Genomic DNA, 15,072 nt, shown 5'->3' on the forward strand with positions numbered 1-15,072 from the left:
AAGCAGAATGTCATTTTTCAGTCATTCTGCACTCTCACTTAGAGCTTTCATCCAGGTGGATCAAGTGTAAGAGTAACAAAAGCACCTGTTTTGAGTTCATTTTGATTAATTTAATCTGATCAAAGTTCTCTTGATTACTTTGTGTCTTGATAGTGTGTCCTTTCCTGTTTTTTTATATGCCTCATAATTTGTTGTTGTAGGCTGTACCTCTGTGACGGGCAGTGGAAACCAAAGGCAGTAGTTTATTCCTGGGAATATTCGGGTCTTTCTTGGTGTGTTGAGTTAATCTAGTTAGAAGTTGAGTGAGGTTTTGGCTTTGTTATTTTGGTTACTTCAGTGTGCTATAAGCATTAAATTCCTTTGGAATTTCTTTGTATTTAGAAGGAAGTTTGGTTGGTCCGAGGGATTTTCTCATTGTCTTTAGTTAGGTCTTTTCCTTGTGCTTAACTTCTGCTGAAGTTTTCTCTCCCAGCTCTTGTGCCTCTGTCCCAGTAGTACATCATGTTAATTAATCTTGTGATAAGTGGATGTCCTTTGTTCTGATTTAGCCGTGGTGTTGTCAGGCAAGGTGACTTGGGTCTTGCAGGTGAGGTCTGCTAGTGATTCTGCCCTGTCCCTAGCTGTAGGTCTGGCGCTCCCAGCTGTATACTCCTTTCTCCTTATCCCTGGAAGGGTAGAGAGTGTTTTTTTCTGCAGCACGTTTTCACGAAAGCGCTAATGAGAGTCATAGGTTTTGTCCTAGGAGTTTAAGAACTTTGCCCTCCTAAGCAGTTTAAGGACTTTGTTTTGAGAGAAATATGGGGAAGAGAGATGGGGAACCCAGGCAGAGTTTCCTACAATAAATGCTACCATCCTTACCCTGACTCCTGGCCTGACCTTTGTCATCAGATTTTTGGAGAAGAGCTTATAAATGGGTGTGAATTCCCCCTTGTGTTTGCAGCTCCCACAAGTTCCAGGTCTTCTCAGTAGCCCACACTTAGCCTTTAGCAGCTCGTTAAAATGTTAGATGAATTTTCTGACAGATGTCAGGCAGCATTTGCCATTTACTTCAGGTGAGCAACTGCTTGCCGCCCATCTCTCCTTGAAGATCTTCCCGTTCTTTAAATTTCTGATTAGTTGGTTGCCTTGTGACCTCAACTCACTGTTGCCCCTCTCTTAATGGAGATACTTCTCTTTTCCTAGATTTCTGGTTAGGTGGTTGTCTTTTGCTTTTAGTTCTCTGGCAGGTCAAAAAAAGGTTGGAATTTATACATTGTCCAACTTTTTGTTGTATTTTCCAGCTTTCTACCTCTAAGTGGAATTATTTTTACTTCTGACCAAATCATGCGTGGCTGATAGCCTTATTTTAATTTTTTTAAATTCCTGGTTCATAAATAAAATTGGTGTATGAATGTAGGTTTTTGTTGTTGCTGGCTATATCAAAATCTGGAATATTAGTGTGGGAGATATGTATTAGAGATCCATTTTTATTTTTTATTTTTTTTTAAAGATTTTATTTATTTGACAGAGAAAGAGAGGGAGCACAAGTAGGCAGAGCAGCAGACAGAAGGAGAGGGAAAAGCAAGCTCTCCACTGAGCAGGGCCCTGGGATCATGACCTGAGCTGAAGGCGGCCACTTAACTGACTGAGCCACCCAGGCACCCCAGAGATCCATTTTTAAATTTTATTAAATACATTTTATTTCTACATGGAAGTTTTCAAAGAGACCTATAATGTATTTATTCACAGGATTGTTAAATTTTAGAGCCAGAAGAAAGTATAGAAACTACCTACGTTAAATACTTCATTTCATCTGAGAGACTCTGATTAAATAGCTTTTTTAAGGTGACAGACTTTGTTAGTTATAAAAGAATGAAGACTAAACTCTGTATGCTTTAGTTCATTGCTCTGTCTTCACTGCCCTTATTTATGACATTATCCTTTTGCATTTTTTTAATTCTTCTTTAAATTAGTGTTTATTTCTTTCTAGGAGCAAACTCTTCATTTTTCTTCTTTAGAGAACAGCCTTATGGGGGTTAAAATGAAGCTGAAGTTGAGCTAGCTCATCTTTATCTGTAAAATGAGGAATTAGATAATATTTAACTAATAAGATTGCTTAAAAAGTTAAGTTATGACCCTAAATAATTAGGCCTTCTGAAATTTCTTCAGTAAAATCACTTTCATTTCTTAAATATGGTGACTTGAACATAGTACTTTGATTTTTTTTGGAAAAATAAAAGTTTATTGATTTTAAAATAGTTTTTCCAATTTTAACTTATCTCTTGGTGTTATAATAAGCTCTTTTGGGTTTTCTGTATAATCATTTTTCTCTCATTTTAGGGAAAACTCTCACTTATTTCTTCTTTAACTTATGGTGGAAACAGAACAGCTGTTTTGAAGATTGCACTACAAGGTATACAGTGTAATAAGACAATTTTCTGCTTAACCTTTTCTTTCTTTTTTTTTTAACCTTTTCTTATAATCTACAAATGAATAATATATATGTGTACACACATGAGCACACAGAAATGATTCCTAATTGGTAATACATACACAGTAGTGTAAAAAACTGTAAAATGAAATAAATTTTTCCATACCATCTATCCTCTTTCCCCTCACCCATTTCTTCTATTTTATTTCAGATTCCTTTAATCTCACATCTAAACTGTTAAAATAGCCAACCGGTCCCCCTGCTTCTAGTTTCACTAGTGTGACCTAAACAGCTTAGCAGACTTAAAACACTGCTTTCAGCGTGTTTTTTGTTATCTAGGTATAGTTATATGAGATTATGCCTTCTTCCTAGTAACCGTGAAATAATCCTGGTAGGCTAGGAAGAGCTGCCATGGAGTATTTGAGGACCAGAATAGGTCTCATCCAAGTCGTGAAATTGGACTGAAGAATGGTCTGCAGCAGTCAGTGGGAAACAGACTTTGAATTATAACATTCTTTAACTACTGAAAACCAGCTATGTATTAGACACTGTTCTAGGTATGGGAGATACAGCAGTGACCAAAATAAATCCTTTGCCTTCATGGAGTTTACATTTTAGGGGGGGGGTACTTAAATTCAATAAATAATTACATATGTAGTATTAGATAGAAACATGGTCTGAAGAAAAATAAAGCATGATAAGGTAGTAGGCCTGATGAATCATTCTTTTGATATATTGTTAGGTTTAATTTATAAATAATTAAGGATTTTTACATCTAAGTTTATGAAGGATGTTGTTCCATGTCTTTCTTTTCTTGTAATGATTTCGAGTCTAGTATCAGCGTAATGCTATCTTCCTGGAAAGAGCTGTTAAGTGCCTCCTTCTCTTCTATTTTCTATAAGAGTTTATCTGTAATTGCTTTTATTTCTTCCTTAAATGTTTGTAGAATTCATCAGTGAAGCCAACAGTGCCTGAAAATTTCTTTATGGGAAAGTTCTAAACCTTGAAAGTTCTAAACCTTAAAAGTTCAGTGAATTTATTTGTTAATAGGGCTTTTCTTTTTTTTCTTTTTTCCTTGAGTAAGCTTCAGTAGTTTGTTTCTGAAGGAATTTATCTATTTCATCTTAGTTGTCAACAATATTGGCATAAAGTTATTCATAATATATTTTTGATATGCTTTTAATGTTGGTAGGACCTATAGTGATGTCCTGTTTCATTTATTTGATAATTTGTGACTACTTTCTCATTTTTCGCCCTGATCATTTTGGCTAGATATTTATTTTATTGATATTTAAAATCACCTTTTCTTTTCATTGATTCTTTTCTGTTTTTTAGTTTTCTATAACATTTTATTTTTTGTTAATCTGCTATTATTTCCACTCAATGTACTTTTAACTTCTAATACTATATTTTTCAAGTTTGAAAGTTCATTTTGAGATTTTTAAAATATCTTCCATTTCTCCTAATCATGTTCATGGCTGGTAATTTTTTTTACTGGACACCAAACATTTAGAATTTTATATTATCATGTTGGATTTATTTGTTATCCATCCTTTAAATATTACTTATCTTTATTTTGGGATACATTTAATTTTCTTGGAATCAGTTTGATTCGCTTTGTTGGGAGGGTATAGAACAGCCTTTATTTTCAGGCTAATTTGGCCTTATCACTAAGGAAATAACCCTTCTGACAATTCTACTCTCTGCCTTGTGTATGAGGATTCCATTCTGTGTGGTTGGAACCAGAACAATTCCTAGCCCTGTGTGTCTCAGAATTGTTCTGCCTTTTCCTTTCATGTGGTTCTTTCTCTTCATGAGGTACTTATCTTCCATGGATAAATATTCATCCAAAGACCTGAAGGACCCATTTTAGGGTCGCATTTAGGGTCTATCTGTGCTGCTGTTTTTGGCACTCTGCCCTGCAAATTCTAGCCACCTTGCTATCCTCATATCTGAACTCTTCTGAATTCAGTGAAGGCTGCTGAGCTTTGTTGGATTTTAGCTCCATTTTCTGCTGCGTGGAAATTCTCCAGGAAGTAAGCCAGGGGTATTGCCTTATTTTCCTTCTCAGAACACTTTCCTGCACTTCCTGTTGTCTGATACCTGAAAACTGTTGTTTCATATATTTTTCTTAGCTTTCTAGTCATTTTAAGACAGGAGAATAATAAACCCGGTCTCCATTAGTCCATCATGGCCAGACACAGACATCTGAAAGGTCATTTAAGATATTAAAAGTGTTAGGAATCACTGTGTTTTTATATTTGATACACATTAGTGATTCAATTTATGGATACGCTTGTTTTGAGGAGTTGAAGAAGTAAGTGAAGGGAGGCAGTAGGCAGCTGTGAGGAAGTTGTTTAACTGCTGCATGCCACCAGGCCTGACAGAGTAGCAGATTCAAGAATTCTAAGTCACACAAAAAAGGCTATCATTTTGGGAAAGATCTTTCATATACTCCTATAGATGCATAAAAATCTGATACAATGGCAGTTTCTTAGAGTAGTTGAATATTTGAAAGCTGATATGAATGAGACTTTCCTCAGATGATATAATTGAGTCTTGGCATTTGGCCCTGCTGCAGTGGTTATAGAAGGTGATCTCTGGAGAGTGAAAATTGTGGAAGTTCTTTTTTTTTCCCAATTAAGTTTCATTTTTAAAATCATAGATAGTTTGGTCTTTACACACACACTGTTCTTTTACTCTTTAATTTGTGTGTGCTGGAGGAGAAAATCACACTGGAACTGAACTCTGGAAGTTCAGAAAGTGAACTACTTGGGGGGTGATACGTTATATAGGATAAAAATTGGATAATTACCACACTCAATTTTGTTTTATGATAGACATGGAAAATAAATAAAATGATATTTTATGCTGTTAATGTAATATTTATAGAAATTTATAAATTGTATTCTAGTTGAATCTTGTTATAATTTTGGTTTTAGTACCTAATAGTATTCTGTGCATTATCTTTGCATTACTTAAGGTATTAAACTAAAAGTGAATTATAAAACTTTTACTTATTCTTCATAATTATATTTAGAAGTAACTACAGTTTTTAGAATGTAGTTATCAGTCAGTTTTCTTATGTGTGTAAAAGTGCTGTATCTAATTAGTGTTTTTCTGCATGTATTTTTTTCTCTATAGAACAAGAAAATTCAAATTCAGAGATCAACACCATCAATGTATTATTTTTTGGAAAATTAGCAAAGGACTGTGCAAAAGTTTTCTATGAAGGGGTAAGTTATTTTCATGTTACTTTTTGTTTTAGGAGTATAATTTAAAATTATTGATGTTATATTCATCATGTAGATCGTTTTTTGGTTTTATTTTGTTTTGTTTTATAGATTCATTATGTATTTGCAGGTATTTAAAAAGGATACTTAAGAAATAGCTTTAAAATTGTAACATTCCAAAGATATTATAAAACTTCACACTGACATAAAAAGGGACAATTTTTCCTTTCACTTCATTTTAATATTTAATATTTAACAGAATGTCTTAAGGATATGTACATTTTCCCCACAATTAAAAAATAATTCTTAATAACTAAAAAATAATATAAGCTGTAACTGTACTTTTGTATTATTTTCTGATAATTGTTTCAAAATACATGCCTGTTAAGTCCAACAAAATGCTGCCAAACTGAGCCAACAGCAGTTTAAAAGGAGCAGACACTATGACGAAGTGAGATTTATCCCAGGAGTACCATTTGGTTCAGCATAAAAAAATCAGTCCATGTAACATATCACATTAATAGAAAAAGGGAAAAAACAGGTGGTCATTTTAACTGATACACAAAAGGCGTTTGATAAAATCCTGTACTCTTTTGTAATCAAAACACTTGAGAAACTAGGAACATAAGGAAACTTCCTCAACACAATATAGGGAAATTATGAGAAACTCGCAGGTAACATCAAACTCAGTGGTGAACAACTCAAAGCTCCTCACTAAGATTAGGAACAAGACAAGGATGCTTACTTTACCACTGCTCTTCAATATTCCACTGAAAGTTCTAGCCAGAGCAGTTATATAAGAAAATGAAATAAAAGACACCTAATTTTAAAGGAAGAGTTAAGACTGTCTCTATTTTCATATGACATGATTCTGTATTTGTATATCCCAGAGAATCCAAAAGAAAGGCACTAGGATTAATAAATGAATTCAGCAGCATTGGAGGGTACAAAATGGACACATAAAAATCCGTTGTTACTATTTACCCATAATGAGTGGTCTGGAAAGGAAGCTATGAAAACAATTCAATATGTGTTAGTATCTGAAGGAATAATATACCTATGAGTACATGTAACCAATGAGGTGAAGGATTTCTACACTGAAAGTTAAAAAACATTGCTAAAAGAAATTAAATAAGACCTAAATAAGTGGAACAACATCTGTATTCTTGGGTAGGAAGACAGTATTGTTAAGCTATCAGTACCAACCAAAGTGACTTGGAGATTTAGTGCAATCCCTATCAAAATTCTATCAGTCTTTAGAAATGGAAAGGCTGACTCTCAAATTCATAGAGAGTTTCAAGTGACCCTGAACAATCTAGGAAAAGAATAACAGAGTCAAAGGACTTCACACTTTATGAATTCAAAACTCAGCACAAAGATACTGTAATCAACACTTTGGGACTGTCATAAAGATGTGGAATAGGCAAATTCACAGAGACGAAAGTAGATGAGAGGTTACCAAGAGCCTGGGTTGGTGGGGGAGAATGGGGAGTTTTTCCTTAATGGTTAAAAAATTTCTGCTTGGGGTGAAGAAAAGGTTTGACAGTAGGTAGTGGTGATGGTTGTACACATTGTGATTGTAATTAATGCCATTGAGTTATACACTTAAAAATGGTTAAAATGGGACACCTGGGTGGCTCAGTGGGTTAAGCCTCTGTCATCAGCTCAGGTCATGATCTCAGGGTCCTGGGATCGAGCCCCACATCGGGCTCTGTGCTTGGTGGGAGCCTGCTTCCCCCCGCCTTCTGTCTGTGTCTGTGCCTACTTGTGATCTCTCTCTCCCTCTCTCTGTCAGATGAATAAATAAAATCTTTAAAAAAAAAACTTAAAAACAGTTAAATGGCAAGTTTTCCATTATATTTTGCTTCAGTTAAAAAAACACATGTCTACAGTGCAATATTTAGGCAATACAGATACGTAATAGAAAATGAGTCCTTCAGAGTTCTTATACAACATACTTTCTGTTGGAGAAAGGTAGACAGTGAACAGATAAACATAATTTTCTAAGCGGCAGACAGTGCTGTGGAGAAAATAAAGCAGGGGGAGAGAGAGATGTGAGGATATATTTTAATTTGATGAAGGAAAGACTCTGATAAGGTGACATTTGAGCAGAAACTTGAAAGAAATAAAGTGGTCCTAAGATATTTGGAGTAACCAGGAATTCGTAAGTGCAAAGGCTGAGAAGTATGAGTGTATGTTCCAGACACAGCAGGGGGCAGTATCTAAATCCCAGCAGGTGTGACTGGAGCAAAATGTTTAACTCTGTTCAGTTTTTTTCTATTTTAATCTTGAAAGATTTAAAAAATTCTTTAAAATTTTTTGTTTAAAAAATTAATCTTTAGATTAAAATCAATAAAAATTAATTTTAAAAATCTTTAAAAAATCAAGATAGGAGTATTAATACCACCCTTTCTGGATTATTGTCAGGATTAGAGATAAATATACCTACTGCTGGCACTGTGTGGAAACTTAGTGTGTGGCCACTGTTAATATTATGACTCTTTATCTTATTGTAATTAGATGCAGCCCCAATGAGGAAAAGCAGAGAGAGAAAGGGCACCTTGGTCTGAGACCAGGAGTGTGGCTTCCAGTTAATTACTGGATTTTGAGGAACCATTGATAATCTCCAGATGTAAATTTAATCAAATATAAAGTAAGAATGTTGGATTAGCTGAGAATTCTGAGTAATTCTGGAATACTGTAGTTTCAGAAACTTACCATTTATAAATAATTTAGTGGACTTGAGAAATGCTGTTTTTGGAAAACCTGTCTTTGGAGTCTAGATAAAGATTTATTTCATGTTAACTGTCAGAAAATCTGCCTTTTTTTTTTTTTTTTTATTCTAACCAGTGTTTTGGGAATAGATTGATGAACTCAAATTTTTGTCTTTTTGGCCAAAGCTTCTATGAAGAGGTGGTAAATCCGTTAATGTTTTCCTAATTCATAATTTGAATAAAGGAAAGGAGAATCAGTGTAGTGATTTTTCACTTCTGTGAAAAGTTTGTTATTAAATCCCTGGTGTATTTTAAAATTCTAGAATTTAAGGAAATAAGTATTTCCTGTGTGATTGACATCCTAAAACTCCTATGATATTTCATCAGACTTTCTCTTAGGATGATAAATAGAGTAATTTTAGGTGCAATTTTAAAAATTGGAGATACTTAGTTCTAATCTAGTTGTTATGGCATAGTGAAGTTCCAGAAGCAAATATACTAAAAAAGAGGTGTTATCTGACAGTTTGCTTCAGTCCACTTAGGTAGGGTAGAAATCAGTAGCTCTATATACCCATTTTGATGGGGCACTTTTTGTGCGTGCCTCCAGTAAAGGCATGTTGTCATTACTATTATTATTCCTATTATTATTATTCTTGCCCTTGAAGGCATGACTTGATTTTGGCTTAGGTAAAATAATTAATATTCATGATGACAGTTCTGAATTATTAAAAATTCAAGAAGATCTGAAGTCATTACATTTTTTTTATTTATTTTTATTTATTTATTTATTTTTAAAATATTTTATTTATTTGACAGAGAGAAATCACAACTAGGCAGAGAGGTAGGCAGAGAGAGAGGAGGAAGCAGGCTCCCTGTGGAGCAGAGAGCCCGACGTGGGACTCGATCCCAGGACCCTGGGATCATGACCTGAGCCGAAAGCAGAGGCTTTAACCCACTGAGTCACCCAGGCGCCCCATTACATTTTTTTTAAAGGGCCATAGTCTCCAGAAATGATGAAGTGGAGAGGGAGAAAAAGGGAGAGAATATGGATGAAAGTGAGAACATTAAGTAGGTGTTTAACAGGGGAAGATTCACTCATTAAGAAAAATAACTTATAACATGTTATAAAAATTATAACATGTTATAAAAATAAAATTTTTCCTTTGAACTGGAAAACAGTATGTTACAGTACTTTGTTGAGATAGGGAAAAATGAAAAATACACCAGTTCAGTGACAAATTTGCATGTGATACTAAGCTATAACATATTTTCTCTGACTCCCCATCCTTCCAAAAAAAAAAAGTAAACAAAACCAAATAAATGCTGTTAACAGCTTCCTTATTCTTCAGGCTGCTAGACACACACAGGGAAGTTTTGCCCTGATATATTGAGTTAGTAATATTTAGTTTTCAAGAATTACAGAAAATATGAAATAAATAGGAAATGTAGTTTTATGTTCTTATTTCGGATGAGTCTTTCCATTCTGTAAAGAGTTCCACTTTTTTTTCCCCAAAGATTTTATTCACTCATTTGACAGAGATTAAGAGAGAGCATAAGCAGGGGGAGCAGCAGGCAGAGGAAGAGGAAAAAGCAGGCTCCCTGCTAGACAAAGAGCCCAATATGGGACTTGATCCCAGGACCCTGGGATCATGACCCAAACCTAAGGCATACGCTTAACCAACTGAGACACAAGTTGCCCCAAGAGGTCCACTTTTAGCATTTTTAAAGATTTCACAGACCGTCCTTTCAACTTGTTGAGATCATTAAAGTTGCCTTTCCTTTCTTCTCTTCTGATGTTTTTTAATAAGTAAGACATCCAGCTCTCTGCTTCAAATTCTGGCCAGAGAAAAAAGACAGTTGTAATGCATGGTAAGGAGGGAGGCTCTAGCATCTTTTTTTTGAGTCAGCTAGCTGGAGTACCTTAGTAGCTCAGTCGTTAAGCGTCTGCCTTCTGCTAAGGTCAGGATTCAGGGTCCTGGAATTGAGTCCCACATCAGGCTCCCGCCTGGAATCAAGCCCCGCATCAGGCTCCCTGCTCCACGGGGAGCCTGCTTCTCCCTCTCCTACTCCCTCTGCTATGTTCCCTCTCTCCCTGTGTCTCTCTCTGTCAAATAAATAAATAAAATCTTTAAAAAAAAAAAGAGTCAACTAGCTGTAAAATTAATTTTTGTGAAAGGACCATCCGTTTGTAAAGGAAGACGAGTATTCTAGGGTTCAGGGATCTTCAGTGAACTCCCAGCAGTGTACAAATCATCAGAAGAGATCCTTTTTTTTTTTTTTTTAAGATTTTTTTTATTTATTTGAGAGAGAGGGAGAGCACAGAGGGGAGTAAAAGGGAGAAGCAGACTCCTTGTCTAACAATTAGCCCGACTCAGGGCTCAACCCCAGGACTCAGAGAGCATGACCTGAGCTGAAGGCAGATGCTTAACTGACTGAGCCACCCAGGTGCCTCAGAAGAGGTTCTTGAACCAGTTAAATGTGTATGTAAATTATGTATGTATTTTTTTTTCCCTCTCTGAGAAGGTCATTTATAACTCTTATTCTCAGAAAAATCCATGAACCCATGATCATTAACTGCTTTTTAAGGACAGAATTTCATATGATTCTATTATGGCGTATAGTTGAGTTAATATTGAAGTTCCAAGAGTAATTAATTATGTGCTCCTATACAGAAATAATAATGATTTGATATTGGAAATTAGTGTCTTGTAAAAATCCTGTATTATTTTTAGTGAGAAGTCTTATAACAAACCTTAGCTTTACAGTGGCTGTCTTCATAAAACTATAGATAACCATTACTGTGGAAGATTACTAAAGACTCAAATAATAAACATATATAGAAGCACTTTGTAAACTCTAAGATTCTATACAAATATAATATTCTAAGTATTGTTATAGAACTTGTAGTAAGTGGAGATACTGCTCTGTCTCCACAGCTATATTCTTTTCCTGCTCAGGATGGTAGCGTGGACTTGGATTATATCTTGTAAATAATTTGATTTAGAAGATTTTGTTCTTTTTGCCTGGTCTTGAAGGTTTTAAAAGAACATTCAAGTTATGTGGAAAGGTATAACCAGAAAAGCAGAAGCTGCCCCTTTCCCTCTGAAGCCACTCATATTGCCTAGTGTGATAAAATTAGATAAAATCCCTGCTTCTTTACCTTGTACCTCTCCAGCTTTTATGTATATGTGTGTATATCTGTGTGTACTTCTGCATATATGTCTACATATTTGCATACATGCGCATTTTTCATCAAATGACAGTACTATTCATGTTTTATAAATTGCTTTATTTAACAGCATATCTTGGACATCTTTAGAGGAGAAGGGTTTTAAAAATACATGGTATTGAATATTAGGGACCTGTTTATATTTTAAATACATTTTTATTTTTTCCTTTAAGATTCTTATATTATTGTTTGGAAACACAATAAAAGGGTTATAATACAATGAATTAGCAAAATATGTGCAGTGCATCTACAAAATATGTACAATGTATGAGATATTAGTATTTTCCCTAACTGACATATGAAAGGTGTTTTCTGCAGTTGATATATATTTTAAATAAGTATTCATTAAAACAGAATAGAACTATACTGGCTAATTAGTACTTGTCAGCTAACAGAGACTGTTAATAATGGTAAGCCAAAGTTTTTCCTTTTAAAAATATAATTATAGAAGACTGAGGTCACAGTTTACTTTAAAATCTTTCTGGGTTTAGAAATCCATGAATGCTGATCATTGGGGGGGTCTAAGTAGGCTATTCATTTAAGAGTTTATAGTAGTAAGGTTAAAAATTGTTAAAAGTCAAAGGTAAAACTCTTCATGTAGAAGAATGGTTTTTCTAATTCAGTTCTTGCGCAGGGGCCATGTTAATCTTCTCTGTATTGTTCCATTTTAGTGTATGCGCTGCTGAAGCAAATACTCTTAATTCAGTTCTTAAACCTTTCTTATTTGTCATTGGCTTATTCCCTTAAGGTTAGCTCCACATTTGATTACAAAAAAAAAATTGTAAACATTAAAATGAATTTAACAAAATTTCAGTCTTGCTTTGCGAGACTAATGATACATTTTGCAAGAATATACACCCTGTAATTGAACCTTTTTTTGTATGAGACACTTTTTTCAGTTTTAGCTTTCCTTTAAAAGTAAGATTTAACATTTAATAAATGGACATAAAATATGGGGAAGGACTTTTTCAAAGTATTTTGAAAGTTTAAAAAAAAATTTTATCACAAAACCATCAGAATTACAGATGTTTGTCAATAGATTGTTTTCCCTCCATTTGCGATTTAGTTCTGAAAGATGTTGTAGAGTAGTGCCTGTCATGGAAATTAGGAGATCTTGATTCTTTTCTTGATCAACAACTGCTTAGCTGAATGTTACCTTAGACTGTTCACTTACTCTCTCTTGCCCTTATTTTCTTACCTGAAAAATGAAAGTGTTTGATTACATGATCTCTAAAGTCCTGTTTTCAGTTCTGAAATGCTGAGATTTTTTGAACCAAGTTTTGTAGTACTCAGTTTATTTAAGATTTAATGAAGGTATCATATATATAAGTAATATGTATTCACATAGTTGGTTATTCATTTAATTGTCCAAATACTTGTTGAATGTTTTTGGTTTTCTGTGCTGGATGTCCTGAATAAGAGAGTAATGGACCTTGCCATCATGGGACAATGCTCAGTGGATCAGAGGAAATTAAACAGTTATTATGTAATTGATTATTTTATCCAGATGTAATATGACTGAGATTGAGTAGTAGAATTAGAAAAGTAGCAGAAAGAATGAAGATGGGTTCTGGGAGAGTGGGTTAGTAAAAGAGAACAACATGTACAGAGCCCCTGACTGAAGAGCCTGGAATGCTAAAAATTACAAAAAGGAACTATTCTGGGATATGTTGCATAGTAGGTAGCTGGTGAGGTGGTGGGCATTAGATCACACAGGGATTTGTAAACCATTTACAGATTTTGGATTTTATGCTAATATTGCCTATAGTACTTCCAATTAAGTTCTTAGCATTATATAACCAAATAGATGTTAATGTTCATAAAATACATTTTTTATATTAGAGAAACATTTTCTGTCAGTCACTACGTTATCAGTGGCATCAGATTCCTGGCTTCTCCCTTCACTCTTTCACTCTTAATTGGTATTTTAAAATATAATAACAGGATTTGCAAGGGCGGCATAGTAAAAATCACTTAATGCCTGTTAAAGTCAGATAAGTGTTTTTCTTTTTGGATTATCAGTTTCATATTTCTTGTGTCCTTTTCATGCTTGCTGAAAGTGTAATAATGTGGGAATTTTGGATACACTATCAATTAAAAACTAGCAAGTTAATATACTAGTCTTGCAGTTTGCATTTTTTTTAGTCACATACTGATTTGTTTCTTGTTCCACCACTGATTATGTTCTATAAGATACTAGCATGTAAAAATGACATGTTAATGTGCAAATAAGTTGTCTGCTCTTTTTTTTTATTGTTGATTTTTAAGAACACTTTTTTATGTTAAAAAGATCTATGCTGTTTTCATTGATTTTTTTTTTCTCTGAAACTGGTTTGCAGTAGAATATTCCTGTTGCCTAACCCAAAAAGGAAATTGTTTAATGGCCAAGTCTCACTCCTTTTAAGACTCTGACAGGGTAGGTTAGACAAAAGGAAAATGACCCACTTGCTGGTATCTGAGTATCCTGAGTTAGTTCAAAGATTTCAGGCCTACCAATGTGTTTTTATTTTTAGAACATTGATACACAGATATTGATAAAGCCTTATCACTTTTAGTAATATGGTATTCTTCTCAGGCTGATTTCCTAATAACTTCAGCAGACTGAGATAAAATACCTACTCTGTATATCAGAATGCATTCTTAGCACTGAACTGTGTAATTCCTATTCTTGTTTGAATGGCTTCAGTATGCTCTTTTCAGAAGCTTAGAACTTAGAACAATGCATATTAAATCTCATTTTCAACTCAGTCTAATGAGTGTTTATACAAACTAATACTGCCTATTATATGTTTATCTTTCTTATCCTCTGTGCATTTGAATTAATTTAAAAGCTATTACAATTTGTAAATTCATGGTAACTAGATTCTAAGTGTCATTCATTTTTTTCTCTTCTGTTTAGGTTTGTACTTTAGTTTTACCAGTATTAATTTATTCAACATATACTTGTACTATGAACAGAAGCTCGTTCCAGCCACTTTTATGGTATATAAAGGTAGATAAGACATTCTTAGTCCCAAGGAGCTTATTGACTTAAAAGCATTAAAAACATTAAGAATCATTTGTAAATAATATACAGGCAAAATATATTAAAATACTGCATAGGAGAGTTCAGAGGAAGGAAGAATTATTTTTCTCAGAGAGAAACAATCTAAGACCTCATAAGAAAAGTTTTTACAATCTTGGTTTTAAAAGATGGATAGGATCAAATATATGCAAAAGAGAAAAATGCTATTATTAGTGGGGGCTCAGAATAAGCAGAGAATATACATGGAAAAGCACTATGAATATAAAAGAATCTGATTTTTATGGTATTAAGTAGGCATACATGGAAATAAAATAGGCCAAGTAGTTTGGGATATAGGATCGCCAAGGGCCTTACATATAATTTATATAGATATATTCAAATACAAGTTCATGTTAAGAAATATAATAAATTAAACACATTAGTTTTCTTAAATATTTTTGGTGGTTATTTCTATGTTGTCA

General features: G+C 33.9%; 1 protein-coding gene and 1 pseudogene across 8 annotated transcripts in view; one reads left to right on the top strand and one right to left on the bottom strand.

Moving 5' to 3' along the window:
* Nucleotides 1-15,072, top strand: part of POT1 (protection of telomeres 1) — an 82,619-nt gene that overhangs the window by 6,822 nt on the left and 60,725 nt on the right. For 7 of the 8 annotated variants that reach the window (XM_046020480.1, XM_046020483.1, XM_046020477.1 and 4 more), the window contains exons 3-4: nucleotides 2,320-2,392; nucleotides 5,555-5,646. In XM_046020480.1, coding sequence (XP_045876436.1) covers nucleotides 2,320-2,392; nucleotides 5,555-5,646 — 165 coding nt within the window. The remainder of the gene's footprint in view (nucleotides 1-2,319; nucleotides 2,393-5,554; nucleotides 5,647-15,072) is intronic. The other variant, XM_046020485.1, reaches the window with a different exon arrangement.
* Nucleotides 12,186-12,277, bottom strand: LOC123952393 (annotated as a pseudogene).

The sequence above is a fragment of the Meles meles genome, chromosome 10 (assembly GCF_922984935.1).
Source record: "Meles meles chromosome 10, mMelMel3.1 paternal haplotype, whole genome shotgun sequence".
In the NCBI taxonomy this organism is placed as follows: domain Eukaryota; kingdom Metazoa; phylum Chordata; class Mammalia; order Carnivora; family Mustelidae; genus Meles; species Meles meles.